This window comes from Epinephelus lanceolatus, chromosome 10 (genome assembly GCF_041903045.1).
Source record: "Epinephelus lanceolatus isolate andai-2023 chromosome 10, ASM4190304v1, whole genome shotgun sequence".
NCBI classification, from domain to species: Eukaryota; Metazoa; Chordata; class Actinopteri; order Perciformes; family Serranidae; genus Epinephelus; species Epinephelus lanceolatus.
Genome location: NC_135743.1, coordinates 7,311,456 through 7,330,433, shown reverse-complemented (window position 1 = coordinate 7,330,433; position 18,978 = coordinate 7,311,456). Strand labels below are relative to the sequence as shown.

Sequence of the window (18,978 nt, the reverse complement as noted above, 5' to 3'; positions counted from 1 at the left end):
ACAGCTCCCGCCCAGACCACATTAATCAGGGATTGTGGGCGAGCTAGGGGATAGACGGCAGGCATGAATGGCTCCGGCCCAGGACAACTGAACCGAGGGAGAAGATCTGGGCCCAAAGATAACTTAGGCGTCCACACACTGCTGGCTTGTAATGCTGTTCGTTTCATTCACACACACAGAGCTCGTTAAATTTCTTCGAGGAAACCGCTAGTTTTTCTTGTTGCCGGGTAAAATGGTGCTTTGAAATTAGCATAATTTAAGAAATGTTGGCTTTAAAGAGGAGTTAAATGAATCCAACCTCTTCCCACTTGTGCAAATTACTCTGAGAGAGAGATTTGCTGCGGGATTTAGGTTATTAGACATTTGAGATCGGTTCGAGTTTAATTTCCTAAATTTTAATTATAGAACTCTACAATCTGCCTTCTCTCTGTTTAATTATTTGATTGAGCTGTATTAAAAGTAAAACCAGCGATCTGAAAGTTAGCAGAAGATTAGCTCGTAGTGCTAAAAGGCAAAACATCAAACTGGAACCTGCAGTCGCTCCCAAAAATGACTGACAGATGTTTTAATAAAGGGAATAATACTAGACTAAACAGCTAAATCTAAGATATTAATATTTCCAGATGCAAAAGACTGTTTTAAATCAGTAATATTCTTAATTACAGAAATAAAACAGACATTAATATTAGATTTTCAAAACATAAAAGTGCAGATTTTTCCTTTTTTCACTCTCTTAAACCTGCATTAATTGATGTGTTTGGCAACTTGGGGGCAGCTCAACAGTCTGTAAACACCAACAGATCATGGTCTCAAAGAGCTGACATGGCAAACAAGTTAGCTTCCTCTTTATTTACACTTCCAGCAGACACAGAGAAACGTTAGTATTCCTTTTGAGCCGTGTTTCTGGCCACCTGGAGAATGGAAGTTGAATATTCACGCTCCTTTGCTTTCTACCAGCTCCTAAGGGGAATATCTGCCTCTTTAGCTGCTGAATGCTCCATTATGTTCACCAGCTAGAAGCTAACTTTGTCTGTCTGCTGTTTGGTGCTGGGCTGGTAGCACACAGCCGCTTTATCAGCAGTGTTTTCTGTTTTTAAAAGAGCTGCCTGCTCATTTAGTTGCAGTTGGTCTTTTTAGGTGGCTGACATTTTGCTGCGGCTCCATCTACAGCGGCACATTATTTAGCTTTCGACACTAGGAAAGCAACACGCTACATAAAATAACCACAGCAGAAATGTCAGATTGGTCGGACGGACCACCGTGTTAAAGTAAATATCTTTAAATGTTCCAGTTATGTCTGAACGTGACAACAGAAATAATTGTGATTTTAAATATCTCTGCAATTCTGAAGAATTGCCGGTTGTCTACCTCAAAGCGTTAGTGTGACGCTACGATGATTCTGTCTGTAGGGTGTAGAAATTTCAGCAACGACTAAATCCAACCAAAGTCTGAGGCAGTGAATGTAGTTACTGCGCTCTACTGTGGGTCCCTGGAGAGTTATGATTCTTTCGAGCAGAGGGAACTGCAGAAAGCGCATTACAGCTAATGGTGAATGTGAGAATGAGGACTGTCAACAAACAAATCACTGATAACTTGACCATGACTTCAGCAAAATCAGTGACAAAGATGATGATGTCAGAAAATCCTAATTTAGGTCAAACCTTATGAGGTGAATATTAAAGAAAATAACACCTCAAGGTTGCTTAAAAAAATCTCTGTTACTATTTTTGAAACACACATCTATGAAACAAAATAAGAAATGAAAATTTTTTTTCATACTAAGATGCTAAAATTTGTAGTTGCTGCAAATTTGTTGCAGGCTGTTTTTGGGATTGTTGCTGCCTGAAATGCCTGACTTCCTGGCAGCATTTGTAAAAATTACGATGCATGTTGTGATGTTTTTTTAAGCGTTTTTTGCAATGTAAATGCTGGGCCAAGTGAAAGTTACAAAAGTAGTTGCCATGCTCTCTCAGATTAGGAGCCTTTTCTTAGGAACCATTCTTAGCATTCTGTTTTTCCCACTGTAGTAGACTCTATGATGGTTGGGGGCTAACAGCGACAGCTTATCGCCGACAATCTGCTGCTGTTTGATGTACGACCATGTCCATGAGCTGCTCTCCTCCTGCTCTTTCTTCCTGGTTAGCACGGACTAACACAGCAACAGCAGCAGCAGCTAACATCTGACACCAAACTTGCACAGACACTGAAACGGCTTGGCTCTGCCATTAAAGCTGTTAACAAATGTTAGCCAGGTCGGAACACGTTCTCACCACAGACAAACTCCACCAGAGTTCGTTTGTAACCGGACTGAGACCACCTCTTCAAGAAGGTCACCGTCTGGTTGTTTTGGTGCACACCTGAGTGTGATTGCTGTGTTCACACCTGCTCAAACGAACCGCGCTTAGAGGCCAAACGAACTTGAGTTTGATTGAACCGAACCAAACAGGGCAGATGTGAAAGCACCCTGAGGAGGGGGTGTACAAGTGATATGAGATTTTGCCCATTTTATTTTTTAGTTGTTTCAAATTTGCAGTAAATTACAGGGGCTGGTAAAATTTGCTGTAATCGCAAAATCCTGTACAGGTGCTTCAGGTCATACAAAGGCAGAGTACAGTAACTTCAAAGGGGTAGGTGAAATCTTTGATGGTTTGTAGACCTTAAAATTATAATAATTAATACCTATTTCATAAACACATCACCACTTTTCTACCTGTAACACATTTAGTTGGACACTCCAGAAACGTAGAAGCTATTTTCCTCAGTGTTGGTTACTGCAGTTAGCCTCTGTAAAGAAGTACAGATGTGGATTATTAATTGGGCTTTAGACAGTACACAACATGGTGCGTTGCATTTGCCCTCAGCCGACATTAGTCAGGGGACAGATCCATCTCTCAGTAGCGCTCACACCCAAACACTTTTGTGCCAGACTGTTTACACTTGTAAGATTATGTGCATAATGAGGCTGCATTGTCTCGGCAAAGTGCTGCTTTAGTTCTTTGAAGCTGAACAAACTGTCCCTGGCACATTTGGGTAGGGGTGGGGAGATATCAAAGTCATTTTATTGAGATGAAAGAACTGGCCCAAACAGCAATCTGAGACATTAGTCATTCCTTCTTCTTGGTGACAGAAACATGCTCTCAATTTACGAGTCAGGTGCTTCCAGTGATTTCTGCCAGCCTTGTTCCTCCACATCATAAATTCCTCTTTATGCTCACTCATCCCACAGGCAGACCCCTATTCTTTGGCCTGCCTTGTCAGAAAATACACCCCATGTTGGCATATTGGATGTCGTCCAGGCTGCCATTAGCAGTTACTGTGTTGCGTATACCATAGCGTACCCTGTGAAAGAGCACTGAATTTAAATAGACAGCAGTGATTGCGCCCCTAGGTGCACATTTGTGCTTTTTTTTATTTTTTTTTTAAACAGGTTTTCCATCGGCACTTTAATTCATTCTTTGTATGGTGTTGACTCTGCAGAGCTCCCACTTACACTGTGTTCATTTCCTCTAAATGCTTCACGTGGAGCCACTGGCTCCCAATTTATGTAATGAAGGTTTAATAGCCAATTGGAACATCCAATATCATTAACAGCTAGTCTCATCCAGATTTTTTTTCCCTTTTTTTTTTTTTTTTTTGGATAACCAGAGGTGCGAGCATGTGATAGGTGGAATGTGTGATTAGCACCTGCTGTTTAATGTATGTCCTGTCTGCTCTAAGGCAACAAACCACACTGTACCACATCTCACATTTCAACACTGTTTGTTCTGTTTCAGCCTCTGTTAGATGAAATTATCACTTCCACGTCTCCTGCTTGTTCTGATATCTATTTTTTAAACACTTTGAAACACTTTTGACCTGTTTTTTTTTTTTTTCTCATCATCTCACTCTTTTTTTTTTAAATATAAATGATTACTCCAGTGCTTACAGATAATTATTTTTGGATGCTGCGGGGGCACTGTGGCTCTGACACCTCTTACTACTGGCAGCTTGTCATGTTAGTGATCCAGGAGTTGAAATTTATTATACTGGACTTGTTGTAAGTCACATAAAGAAGAGCAGCGTGTAAATGTCTAAAGTGGAAATGCAGGACTGAAAAACAGAAGCACAGTTATGTTTGAAAATGATCTGTATCTCTTTTGTCTTGTGTGTCTTCTAGTTTTATTTATTTATTTATTGCGACATTTACTTGCTTATGTTTGATTTGATCGGAGCCCTCCATTGGTGTCATTTACCACGGCCTTGAAACTGCTAACACATAACACAGAATTTAAATAGAAATATTTTTTTTCTTTGTCTCCTGCGACTTAATGAAGATTATTTCTGACAGCTGCAATAACATGAAAATATAGATGGACGTTATTCAGTTGTTTACCACATTCGGTTCATGCATGGACATGGACGAGATTTCCAACAACAATATCAGAGAGGTATATTCACTCTAACAATCACACTGCAGAAAACAACACCACTCAAAATATGTTTGCTTTTTCCATTATGCCCTCTAATGCACACTGACAGTTTCTTCTTATTTGCATTGACATTTACGTGTTTGCGATGATTACCAGAGACTGATTGGAAAAGACAGAAAGCATGATTGAGACGGAAATACACTATCAACATAAACAACTAAATTAGCAGGAGAAAACATTAATAAAATTGTTTTCTGGTCTTTGTGTGGAACCCACAATATTTACATAAATACAATCAGCATATTTTTACGGTTGGCTTGAGAATTTCCTTTCGATGTAAGCAGCTATGCATATAATATGAGTATTGCAAGCCTATAAATGCTTCCCTAAATGCTCCCATAATGACCTCAGGGTTGGTCTGTTCATTGGAGCAATATCAGTCTTGCGTCAAGGATATGTTAGCTGTAATAATGCCTGTCAACATCTCAAGTTTCAAGTGTCTTGAGTCCATATTTATTCAAATAATCTGACATCGCTCAGGACCCGACCGCCTGTCTCTGCGTCTTTTTTATTTTTTATTTTTGTCCTCGTCTGGTCATGTGCTCACCCGGTGGGGAGGTAGGGGGTGTCACTGTGGTAGTTGTAGTCTGGACACACCTTCTGCACCAGCTTGTAGTCGGTGCTGTAGAAGGTGATGAAGATGCAGATGACTTTGAAGGGCTTGGAGCACAGCCAGGACACGTGGCTCTGGGTCTGCTCCTGTGGGCAGCTCTGCGAGGGGTCGTGGGCACACAGTGAGTTCCTGGTGCCCTTCTCCACCTTCTCATACTCAACCCTGCAGTTGAACAGCTTGGTGTCCTTGGTCTCCAGTGCCGTCTGCTGCTGCTGCTGCTGGTGATGGTGGTGGTACTGCTGGTGCTGCTGGTGGACCTGGAACTCCACAGCTTTGGTTGGTGGAACAAGTCCCACGGACACGTTGCCCTGACCAGTCGAGTTGTGGCGGAAGTAGACGCTGAATGTCCCGTTACCGTGATCCACGATTTTACCAGTGATGAGAAGGTTGAGCTTCACCGTCTTGATGTTGGAATGGAAGTCGCCCCAACCAAACATCTTCTTGAACTTGCCAGTTTTGACGATGGGTCTCCTTTTCGTTCTGGATCGAGGATCACGGGGGTTGGAAGCATTGTAAAGCCAGTTCCACTGCTCCTGTTTGGAGAATGAGTCCGCCTCGTCATAGTTTAGGTCCAGAGAGGTGAAGTTCTCTTTGCCATAGAGGGTCTGGGACAGCAGACGGCTGATGGAGACAGCCTTGCTGCTTTCAGTCCAGTAGGTCTTCACTTTGGATTTTGAGCTCTCTCTCAAGTCAGGATTTCCTGAACTTGGTGAATCAGCGCTGGCCACCTGGAAGAACAAACAAACAAACAAATACAAAGTCACCATTACTGAAAACTTGAATTACCACCTCATGTAGTTGCAGGTTGCAGTCACAGTTTATGTCCATGTCTGTCCTCACTCATATTTCGCCATGACCATAGACAATGCTTCACATATGGATGTTGCTGCAAAGAGGCTACATACTCTAAAACATGGATGCTTCACACACATCTTCAACCTAGCAGCACAGAAGATCTAAATTTTGTCATAATTGGCACGTGAATTCTTGAGCTATGGCCAAAAACATGTTTTGTGAGGTCACAGTGACTTTAGCCTTATGTAACCCAGGTTGTTTTTTTTTTTTTTGGCTTTTTGCCGTTGTTAGATAGGAAAGTCTTAGGGTGCTTTCGGACCTAGAATTGTCTTGCTTTGGTCTGAATCAGGGGCTAATGTTATTTTAAAGTTGTATAATTGCCTAGAGTTGGTTCGTGTTCTCACGGCAGCATTTACAAGAGGACCAGCTCAAATGCCTTGTGTGAGAAAGCTGCTCTTGATTGGTCAGAATTTCCATGTGGGAAAAATCCAGGAAGTAAAGCAAACGTTGAAGAAGAGTACACTTGCAAGATAAATGTGACACTTTCTAATGTCACAATGGAGGGACAACTGCGCAGGTTGATTTTAGCGCTGCTCATCATGGACTATATTGCTGTCATTGTTCATTTTAGTCAAACCATACAGTTTGAAAACGAGGCGCAGCTCCAACTAGAAAACAATGTTTTGATGCATTGGATGTGCTGAATGTGCATATTAAGGCAGTACAGGAGGAGGTGCACATTAATAATCCTCCAGGACTGTAACATGCTCATGTTTAACCCAAACAAGTCATGTCACTGCAGTTGGTTCAGATCCAGGTAGGAACGTGTTCTCACCACAAACGAGTTCGTTTGTAACCTTCTTAAAGAGTAACCACCTCTTCAAGAAGGTCTCAGTCTGGTTGTTTTGGTGCGCACCCGAGTGTGATTGCTATTCACTGCACTAAGGGGGCAAACAAATTTGAGATCTATTGAACCGAACCAAACAGGGCAGGTGTGAAAGCACCCTTAGCGTAAGATGGGGAGAGAAAGGGGATGACATGCAAGAAAGGGCCACAGGCTTGAGTTGAATCTGCAGGTTTTGCGGCAAGGATATTGTCTTCGTATGTGGGGCGTCTACCCACTAAGCCACTGGATAGCCCGTAAATTTTTTGCAGACCTGTCCAATGTCGATGTTCTGTCCGATGTTACTGTTGGGATGTTGACGGGACATCCTGCTAACTAACCAGTCACCTTTGCACCAGTAAGAAAACACCAACAAACTTCATCCATTCACCAGCATGTCAGCACCTCTGACGAATGGTGTTAATGCTGTGACTAACTCTCACAGCGTGTGAAGCATCTCGTGCATGTTCGTCCTAATCAAGATTAAGGGTATTCCTGCCATACATCGAGATGAATGAAGAGCTTCTCGGGTGCAGACGTGATGCAACAGCAGACTATTACCTGCTGAATGTGGCCTGAATGGATGATTGATGATTCATTCTGTGTCTCTCCTCTAACAATCACACAGATGAGAGAGCGAAGACTCCCCGTGCACCCTGCTGAGGCCCATGACAGTGATGTCCAAACCCCAGCCGAGGAACGTGACAGCAGATCTATCTGGTCGAAGCGTTTACATTTTGTACCTTCACCCCGCAATCGATACTCTGAAAATAAGGTCCTCTCTCATTCAGAAAGTTCACTGAATGACATTGTTGTAGTGTAGTCCAGACAAACTGTGTGTGGACTGGAGTTCTCACTTAGTGAACTGGTGCAGGAGTTTTGATCTCTCTCTGAAGTACGCGTTCATTTTATGCGCTTGGCTTCAGAGTGCAGGAGTTTGAAAAGATGGCCTCCAGTTGTTTTTGAAGAGGCCTCGATGATGAATGACCTGATGCGAATGAACCGATGGGACTGTGGCTTAGAAGCTGTAACATCTCTGTCCCTCTCCAAACAGACAAACACAACCTGAGCGTGTTTAAAATGCAACATTATACATGGAGTCTAGTCAAAGCCTCTCAAACCCAGAGAACTTTTAGAGGTAGTCCAATCTGTGCAGCTGGATGGTTTTATAAAAGAAAAAAGAAAGCAGCAGGACCTTCAGTGCAGAGTGATTGTTGTGACGAGGTGAAGAGAAATATGAATTTCAGCACTTTCCCTGCGCAGTGGGGCAGTTAAACCGTATTAATGAACACCTCCTTTTGTCTTCCATTGCTGGAAACAAAAGTCTGTCATGTTGGCCTCACTGGTGATGTATTGTAAAAAGATAAAGGACTGTGAGGATGAGGGAGGCTTCCTGTTCAGGATTTATTGGCTCCATTATAGTCAAACATAAAGCTCCTTAGGATGTAAAAGCTCAGTGAAACAGTTTCTTATAGACTATCAGCCATGCAGCTGTAAAGTCGATTATGACATTACAGGCTTTATTCTTAGGTTTAATGGTGTTCCAGGTTTCAGCTTGTTTCAGTTGTTTATGTTCATTTTATGTGAAAATGGTACAAATAACAGCATTTTTATGTAATGGTTGCTGACACAACATAACATCAGAATTTTATTTACATTGTGTGTTGTAGGTCAGAAATTATGTAAAAGATAATCTACGCAGGATTTTACTAAAAAACAACCTCTTAATTATGACCTACTCTCAGTGTGTGGTGGTGTATTATTCTGCAGAGACTCTGTCCTCTGCCTGCACTTTCTTATTTTCCTCTTATTTTATGGGCGTCTATCTCAGGTGAGGTCAGGACTTAATGAAAAGGTAGCGACCAGGCACCAGACCGTAAGCAGCAGGCCTTCGAGAGACAGAGCGCCATAAAGACGCAAATACATCAAGGCGAAACGTCAATCTGGCAGATTATGAGATAGTTGGCCCATAGGTGCAGATATGCAAAGGGCCCATCACCTCTTTAACATAGAGGCAAGACACACAGACCTTTTGGTTTTGCTTCTTTTTTTGTAGTTTTTTTAGCGTCATTCTTTAGTCGTTATGAATCTTTTTGTGGCTTTGTGTCTCTTTGAGGTACATTTGAGTCTTTTTTGTCGTCTGTGTCTCTTTGTGGTTGTTTTGCCTGTTTTTATAGTTATTTTGCAGTTCCATTGCATCTTTTTATGGTCTTTTTGTGTTTCTCTGTGGTAATTTTGAGTCTCTTCCCGGTTGGTAATTTGAGGGCCAGGGGGCCCCGACACTTTGGGCCTTCTTGGCCCATTCAGTGATCCATACATGGGCAAGCACGTTTACAAACCAACAAATCTGCATAGTATACTTTTAACTTAAAGATACAGTTAGTACTTTTATAAAAATAACTTTTTGCCATATTTGCTGAAACTGTCACTACGTCCACACAGAAGTATATGAGACAGATTAAAAAAAAAAAAAAAAATCAGGTTCCTCCTCCCGCTCTTTGTGCTTTTGATGGCATTTGCTAGAATTTACTGCAGCTAACGGAAAATAACCAATCAATGCGGAAGAGTCCCCAACACCTCAGCCACACTGCCTGCGCGAACAGCTTGGCTGTAGCACAACTCAGCTGCGGCTCAACTAGAGATTTAGAGTCTCAACTCCTTTCTCAACAGGTCATTTTCTCAAATGACCTGAAGCTTAATTCTGAGATTTTCTGTAAATATTTTTTATAGTAGATTACAAATATAGCAACTTCTGATCAACTACCATCAGGCTAAAACAACTTTTGGTTAGCTTCCACCCACTTCCATCTAAAACTCTGCCCATTCAGAATACAGATACAGATAATTGAGTTGGTCAGACAGATAAAGACACAGGTACAAGGTGTACTCGCTCAGCCCAGGAACATATTTTAGTGCACTGTTTAGCTGTGAAATGAGAGAGTTTGCTTTGGTTGGTTTGCAGGTCACAACCTTTCTCATTTAACAGCTCAACAGTAAACTTAAAGGAACAGTGTATAAGATTTAGGGAGATTTAGTGGCGTCTAGGGGTGAAGATTGCAGATTGCAACCAGCTGAAACTTCTCCCGGTAAGATCTCTTCAGTGTTCATTGTTCAGGAGGTTTTTACCAGGAGCCGAATTACCCGCAGAGGTCTCTTCCTCTCCAAAACAAACAGATCCAGTGAATTGAACCAGTAAAACACTGAAAGAAGCAGCGTCATGTTAACAAAATCTGTTTTTTTTTTTTATGCTGCTTGCTGCGGAGAGGCTGCTAACTCCAGTGGCCAACACGAAAATGCAAATGGCCCCATCTAGAGGGTTTGCTTTATTCGTACTGAAGAAATATGGAGCTGCAACATGGCGATCTCCCCGGATAAAGACCTGCTCCTTACATACTGTAAATAAAAACGGCTCATTCTAAGGTTACAAAAACACAAACATTCTTATATTTAGGTGATTTTACAGTAAAGAAAACAATGATTAAATTATATTCTGGGCTGTCTGGATGTTTCAGCAAATATGACTAAAAGTTATTTTTATAAAAAAATAACCAGCTACAGCTTTAACCTCAGATTTTTATACACATTGTGCGTTGCAAGGTCCAAACTTATGTTGAGGAGGAGCTTGTGACCTTCTCTCCAAATACAAGAGCAGGTCTTTGGTTAAATGGATTTCTAACACTTGATCCCTGGTGAAGTTTAACATGAATTTACTGGCAGTTATCATATGAATGACCTCTGACCCCTAATCTAGACTGTAAGCCCCATTAATTTTTCATGAATATTTCTATTCTCTAGTTGTGAAAAGACTGTGGTCTCTAATGATGAAATGAAATATCATTTTTCGTAGCGCAGTAATTACTGATGCTTCTCAGTAACTGGTTTTAGTCTCAATGGAGTCCTGAAACCAGATCAAGGGATATTAGGAAACTGCTTTGAGCTGGTTTAAGTGACTGTCAGGCTAATTAGTGACAGAGTGTATGTGTGTGTGTTTGTGTGTGGATACCTAATTTTTTAGGTGCAGATGTAGAGAGTGTTTTCTAAACAATTCAGATCGCAGCAGGTTTAGGGCTCAGATGGTTTTATCACTTTGTCAAGCAGGAAATTAGATTTCCTGCTGCAGTGTGTTTTGAAAAGCAACATTATTTTCTGCAACTTCATGTCATGAATAATTTTGTAAGAGGAGGTGTCAGTTGATTTTTTACGAAGGGGATTTCTTCACTATTTTCTCCAAGATTATCTAAAGTGCGTGCCCAGTCATCATCAGACCGAAGTCACGGTTGTTGTTGTGGGGAAGTCGCTCTGTTGTTGCCAGCGTTATGTCTGGTCCCCAAACTGTGACATGCAATTAGCTTTCATCTAAAGCACCTGACAGTCTCTGGATTAGAGCACTCAGAGGCACATTCACAGAGACCCCACTTCACGGATTAGAGCCCAACCTGTAATCCAGCCCGGGGAGATTAGGCAGATCAGAGGCAGTCCTGACTAAAGCAGCGTTTATATCCAGAACACCCCGACTGACTGCACCAACACTCGGAGGGCCAAGATTTACCTCTCGCCGGCTTCAAAAACATGCAAGCCTCGCACAAAGAAAGAGAGAGTGTGTGTGTGTGTGTGTGTGTGTGAGAGGGAGTGTGTGTTAGATGTATGAATGTGTCTGAAAGAGATACCGCAGAGAGAAAAGTGCTGCTGGATAAAGGACAGGAGAAAAACAAACATGGCAGCGTAAAGGTCAACAGTCACACTTTGATAACTCTGGGTTTAACAGATACTGGTTTTGTCAATATTTGGTTTTAAATATCAAACTATATCGTCCGCGGCTGAAAGTGAGATTTATTTTGCACTTAATTGACTCAAGTTTACTGTGATGCTTTTTATAAATGTATTTTTGATTTCAGCAGTTGTCGTTAAAGCAGTGTTCCCCATCCTTTTTGATATGTGGCCCCTTAAAATGACGCAGTGTCGTCTTTTGACTGTTTGTCACAGGCTGCATTTGTCTAAATTCTGAGCATTTCTTTTCTTTTTTATTATACATATTTTTTGTTTTTTTGAACTGAATTTCACAGAAAAAGAAATTAAATTTTATTAAATAATTGTACACAGCTTTCTCTGCCCCCCCAACCCCTGCCCTTCACCAGCTACCTTCCACCCCCCTCAAAAATATATAGAATAAAATAAAATAAATTAATTCTAAAAAAAAACCTAAAAAAAAAAAAAACCCCAATAGTAAATAAGTTAAAAAAAAAACTACCAAAAGCCTCAGAGATGTTTAATTTAAATTATTTTTAGTGACCACAAAAGAGAAAAGTTTCCACAATTCCACAAAAAATAAAACAAAAATTAGAGAAAAATGTGGGGGATTAAATGAAGAATATAAATGAATGAAGAAGAGACATTTTTTTCTTTTCAATTCCATTAATCAACCAGACTCTTTCATGAATTTCATGACCCTTGTAAACTCTGTCCCAAAGCACTGTTGCAATGGTTTTGCATGTTTTAGCCCCTTCACTACAAACCATGAATATTTTGCAAAATGTTTATCTGTAAAGTCAGACAAATTAAACCTGTGCACTGCACTCTAAAGTTTAAAAAAAGTGATTCGAATTAGATCTGCATCAGGCATTACATATAACTTAAACAATTGAATCTTTGAGTTTTAGACTGTGGAAACAAAACAACTAATGACCATTTTCATGCATTTTATAGACCGGACAGTGAGTCTATTAATCCAGTAAATGATCTGCAGATTAATCATTAAAAAAAATGGTAGTTGTAGTCCTAATGTAGACATAAATGCACCCATCAATCATTGTGATCTGCATGATTAAACGTCAGTGTACTGTCAGAGTGGACCAATCAGAGCAGAGCTGGATAACACTGTGTGACACTCCCCAAGGGAACAACGAACTGCACGGCAATATTTACCATAAAATGAAAGACAGTGTAAAAGCACCTTGTGATTTCTGATTTTGATAAGTTCTAGATGAACTTCTTTATGAAAATCTACAAAAACACGTTAAATGTGCCTTATCACAAAATACTGTGAAAAATAAGTGCAATTATAAATAACACAAGAAGGAAACATCATAGAAACTCATTTACAGAGAGAAAGGAAAGAACATAAGGAGGAATAGAAAAAGTAAACACCTGCAGTGAGTCAGGATTCATATTAATGCCCACAAGAATTTAGAGACTGTATTATATTTACTCCTGGAAATTACTCTGTTGATATTCTGTATTTTGTTCATGGTCAACAAACCACATGAAAAGACAAACCAGCTAACCAACAATAAACTGATCCGACATTCATTCATTCATTTTTACCCAGGCGCCATGCCGTCTTTGGCCCATCCCAGAAAAAACAGTGATGCCATAACCATCCTTTGGTCTTGCGTGTGCAACACAAAACAAAAGGAAAAACACAAAAAATATAGATAAAAACAAAACAAAAAACAACATCCCAAATAAACTGCTCACACACTACGAAACATTCACAGATGATCTCCATAAAGAGCTCTGTCTTCTCTCCCAGGCTCCAGATAACGTTCTAATTTGTATGTTTCAGATATGACGTGATAGCTCCCTCAGTCTTTTTTGAATCTTAAACATTTACAAAATCCATATCGATTTTTATTGTTCGGAACAAAGCATGGCAAAATTCACAATAAAAATGCGATAGAAAACAAAATGCAACTCCATCTAACAAATACTGTGTGAATTAAAGTCTGATATCTTCTTCCTCTGTGCCATTGAGCTCCGTTATTGTCCAAAAACACATCAATGAGCTGCTGCACTGTAACACACACACACACTGTATTTATTCTGACCCAATCACACACACACAACGTCCTGCTACCACAAATACTCACTATGACGCCAAATGTGGATTAATCTGCTGCTGAAAATAGTCCCAAACAAATGCTTTATTTCCTCCTGTTTGAGTGACGTTCACTGAAAACTACAGTGCCCAGCTTATTTTTTTAATATAACTGAGCCTAAAAAAAAGAAACTAAATATTTGTGACCCACTTTTAAAGATTTATGTCTGTAGTAGGAATCAGCAGGCTTCAGGCTGAGTGCCAGAGACTAAGTAAGGAAATTAGGAAGGGTTGTGAGACATACTAACACGTTGGTTTTGGTCATTTCGTGAGATTTGTTGACAATTTGAAAAATATAGAATTTTGTCAGCATTCTTTAAAAACTGATCAAACAAGTTTCAGGTGTTTGCAAATAGATTATATGAACGTCTGAAAATCTAAAACTGTAAAACCAGCGTTAGAAAACTGTCACCAAGAATATCACGTTTAGAATGAGCTAAACTGTGCAGACACACAGGTAACATTCTTTGAAAGACCTGCTGATCCTGAAAAGTAAAATTCTTGACGAGTCAAAATTTTAGCTCAAATTTAAAAACCTTTAAAAACCTCTTTTTTCCTTCTACTATCAGCAAGCGGGTCTCACATAACACATTATTTTCTTCCAATGTTTGAACAGTTCACGAGAGATGTCCTGTGTTTTTTCTAGCTCTTCTGACGGGGTTTTTGTGGGCGGAGCTCAGCTGGAAAACGTGATGTCAGTTGTTGGGTTGTTCACTCATGTTGCACCGTCCTGACGTAGCAGATCTGTGGAGCTTTAGATTGTTAGATTCTTATAATAATGTAAGCTGAGATTTATTTTTCATAAACCTTGAAATGAGGACATTTTATCTGAGAGGGACGAATGTAAGCTGAGATTTATTTTCATAAGGACGTATCCGTTTTTTCTTTGTTCATTATTTTGCGTCTACATAATTAAATGTTACCTATAGTTGTATATTCTTTACTTATTTATTTTGCTCTTTACGTTAAATTTGGAACTATTTAATACCACACACCTTACATGCAAGTACTTAGAGTTATGATTAAGGTTGGCAGAGTGATTTTTATAAGATGGGAAATGCCGCTATTCGATGTTCAGTTGTCCTACGCTCTTTTTCGGACATTAAAGTGGATCAAGTCACCCCCTCTGTGCTCTAACTCCACCCACAGCCCTTTGTTGAGCTAGTGAGTTTTTGGGTAAGACATGAGAGAGAAACCTGCCTTATAATATGCACATTTAGGTATATTTATTAATTGAAATGGGGAAATAATTGAGACATGAAACCAAGTTTTCAGGGGCTTTAAAGCAATCAGTTGTCGTCAGTGTTAAAGGAGTATTTCAGAGATATCTTGATTATTAGTGTCCGTAGTATCCTTCTACCTCTTAAGATCCGACCTTTCAGGTAAAAGTCCTTCAAACTCCGCTTGTAGAGTTCGTAACGCAGTGGAATGCCCCTTTTCACATAAAAGCCGCAGTGTAAAAAATTCAATTTGCAGTATATATGAAATACAGTATTTTCATTCAAAGACACTGAAACGTATCTCCCAATCATATTTAGAGGCTTTCATTTCATGGCTCAGAGTTATTCCAACTTTTGGACCTGCAGTTTGTTATGCAGGAGTCTCCCAGCCCCCCGAAAACCCATTTAACTGTCTGTTAATATTATTCCCTGGTTCGGTGTATAAGGCAGAATCCCTCAACAAGATAACACAAACAGCATCGGTATGCAGAAGTCCTTTAGGAAACGACTCTCAAGATTGCCAGATGCAGCATATAGGCAGGCGGTTGGACAAACCTAAATGCTATCTACTCTTGGCGAGGCTGTGATAAGGCGCAGGCGTCCGCTCTTTGAAACAGGAAGATAAACAACCCCAGCTTCCCTCGGGAGCTCGGAGGATATTCTATGGGCTGGACCCCCGAGCAGCCAACAAATTCCACCTTTAATAGAACCATCGCAGGAGCCAGATGACTCGGCGGTGGGCTGTACACAAAACCTTGCAAGGAAGAATGAAAGTGTGTGTCAGTTTTCATTTACCTGAATGCTTCGGCTGCTGTGCGGCGGAGGATTTGTGAGTGCGACAGTTCTAGTTTAGCAGAGCAGCGGGCTGATAGCAGATTTGGGCTGCCACTTTGCGATCTTGATTGGATGGTGTGTGTTCAGCTGCAACGTTTAGAAATTAATAGACTTGTTGTCCTTTAATGTTTTTTTTGTGCATGAATAGCACGCTGCAAAAAGTTGTTCAGATTTATTTACTTCCTTAAAATTGAAGCTATTAAAGCGATGCTCTTATCCAGAGAGGCTTAAAGCATGAGGAGCTATTAGGGGTTAGAGTTTGGCTCAAGGACATGGTGGCTGTTGTGGGATCAGACCTGTGACCTTTTGGGTATGAGATAGTCACTCTAACGTCTCGCTCCACCTCCCAGCAAAAGCATATTTTAATCTAATTTATGACCTTCAGACGCCATGAATCACAAGTACTTCTACTGTAACACTCGAGTTCAGGAAGAGAAACCAAATATATCGGAGTTTTAAAGAAATCTTCTTCTAGACAGGAGGAGAGTTTAGAAGTCCTTAGTGTATTGATGCGGTCTTTAGAGTATTTTCCAGCTGTGCTCTCGGGATATGATTGTCGTCATAGTCATTTACAGTGAATCTAACTTGTCTCGCCTTGTGAGGTCCCCGCGTAGTTGAGCTGATGGATCAACTAAGGGCATTTGACGCCCACTAAGAGTTTAGGTCTATACTCTCCCAGTGATATCAAAGTGTTACCTGAGGGGGGTCAGAGATGATGACAAATCACAAAGTGTGTCGAGACATCACAGGCAGCTGTGGATGGAGCCGAGTCCTATCACTGCAGCACCGCTTTGAGAGGCCAGGGCACAATTATTACCATGACTTCTGAGGAGGATAAATACTATATACGCGGACAGACTGCAGGATATTAGAGCAGGGGCAGTTTGAAGACGAAGAAGGAGGAGGAGGAGGTAGAAGGGGGAAGAGAGAGGGAGAGAGAGAGAGAGAGGGGAAAAAAAACTAGCCACCAGTTTTTCAACTTACCCAGAGGAAAAATGCATAATCATATTATTTCACACACGACTTGGTTCAAAGGCGGCCAAAATAAGTTTGTGAGGTTCCCATGGGTCTGTCAATCTGTTGAAGGAGCTGCAGGCGAAAGCTTAGGATGCACCGAGTACGAAACAATTATGATCATCCCATTAAAGCATAGCGAAGCAATTTGGCAGCCCAGTCTGGAAAAAAAACACTCCCATCAAGTGATGCTACGAGATCAGCTCGCACTACCATGATGCTATTAAACATACAGTATAACTCAGCGTACGTGGTGATTAATGTTTGTCTTTATATTGTGACAATAAGGGGATCCGTGTTAGTTAATGTTATTGCTCCTGAAATCGAAGAATCCTTGTTGTTCCTCCAAAGCAGGAAGGCTCCGTAAAGTTAAAAAAAAAGGAGGAAGGGGGGGTGAAATGATTAGTGCGCTTAGTCAGCTGTGAAATTGAGTTTATGGTTTTCAAGACGGTGAATTCAATTCGATAATGGGTATTAAGTTGTAGAGAATAATTAATAGTAATTGACTTCTTTCCATCACTATGCAAATTAAACACAGATAACACCATGGGAGCTTTTTAAGGCCAGTCAAGTTTGTGGGGATTAAGTTTATGGAATTTTTGTTGGAGAGAGGAGTGGCTCCTGTTCTGCTTTGATTGCTTTGTTGACAGATTTATCAGTGGGTGAGGGGTTACTGTCTTTCCGAGGATTAAAGGAATTGGGTTGTCACAGACTGTCAAGGCATTGAGTTAGGAGCATTCTGGTATGTTTGTCATAATGGGCTCAGGCTGTTCTCCGCCGTACTGTCAAATATATTCTTATTGAAGTGTGTCTGTAAATGGGAGAGAGGAGGGGAAGATGCAAAGGAGGGATTGAATGGATAGTGCTGAGGGAGAAATATCCAGCGGGATTGTGTGCGGGTGGATTTGTCAAGATGCAGATTCGGATTTGGGAAGCTTGTGTTCACAGTGACATTTGTTAATTTGTGACGTTGATGTTAATGAGTCAAAGCGTGGAGCAGTTTGAAATCAGGTTTGTGGAGGTGAGATGTGTCATCACAGGAGTCAGATTTATGGAAAACAGTTTAAAATCATGCCTTTAATCTGCTATGACTCCAGTAAAATGAGCCTGAAATCAACAAAATGACATTTATCGTCACGATTTCCAGACTTTCACATTATTGGACTGCACCTGGTGTGATCTTGCAGCAATAAATTCTGACTTCTGTGAGGTTGTCCTTGCACTAACCTGAAACTCACTCATCAAAATTTCTGTTTGCGCACATTCCTCGATGTTCCTGCCACTGGACATTAATCACACAAATTGTAGAGATACAGAATGATCAGGAAATTCAAAAAAAGGTCAAATCAGAAAGACATTTAACTCACCAGAGAGATGACTGACAGCAGCAGAGCGGCAGCCCACAGACATGAGGTCTTCATGCCTCTTTGTGGAACGTCCCCCCTCATGTCAAACTGTCCTTGATCTTCTCAGGCGCAAAACAATCTCCCTCTGACTGAGCCGGGATCAGCTGCCGAACTTGTAGGAGAAATACAGAGTGAGGAGAGGCGGTCCTGAGGCGGGAGAGCAGAGATGAATCTTCTTAGGCTCATTCAGGAGGGTCAGGTGTCTGCTGTTAAAACGCTTCAAGTGTCTACTGGGGTGATTTTCGATGCACGCTTTGGAGGCGCTGTGTCGAGAAGCGAGGTGTTTGCACATCTGAGTGTCAGTGTGGAGGGATGTTTTATATGGTGCGCTTTGAGGTTCAGAGAGAGGGAGAGAGAAAGAGTGGGGGGAGGGATGGAGAGACAAATAGAGTGAGTGAGGATGGGGGGAGGGAGAGAGGAGAAGGGGGGGAGCAGAGAAGGAGGTTCACAATATGGACTTTTCAGAAGCAACTTTTCTTTTAACGTCGTCGGGGGCTGACATCTAGTGGCCGTCAGCTGCAGTGGCTTCTTTCACCTTAAACATCAGAGACATGAAGCTGCAACACTGAGCTCATGTTGAGCACGTGGCAACAACAGCTGTTAATTACGGCTTATCCTGATACGTGACCTCCAAATTAAACTCAACTACAGCTGATTAATATTACACTAATAAATAAATTAAATGTAAATAATCAATAATAACAAATTAATAAATTTAATAAATTTATACATTTTTGGCTATAGTACAAATGAAGAATACAACTGTTCACTATAACTATTTAATACCCAAAATGCGAATTGTACGTTACACCACTCAGCTGCCGACATTAAAGTCAAACTTCACCTGCAAATTGACAATTTGTTTATCAA

At 40.8% G+C, this 18,978-nt stretch overlaps 1 protein-coding gene across 1 annotated transcript; it reads right to left on the bottom strand.

Annotated features, from left to right (window-relative positions):
• Positions 1 to 4,409: 4,409 nt before the first annotated feature.
• Positions 4,410 to 18,293, bottom strand: LOC117266482 (neurexophilin-1). The gene is made up of 2 exons (XM_033641709.2): positions 18,070 to 18,293; positions 4,410 to 5,810 (listed from the first exon to the last, which is right to left on the bottom strand). The coding sequence occupies exons 1-2, from the start codon at positions 18,148 to 18,150 to the stop codon at positions 5,013 to 5,015; spliced, it is 879 nt and encodes a 292-aa protein (XP_033497600.1). The 5' UTR covers positions 18,151 to 18,293; the 3' UTR covers positions 4,410 to 5,012.
• Between the last annotated feature and the right edge of the window lie 685 nt (positions 18,294 to 18,978).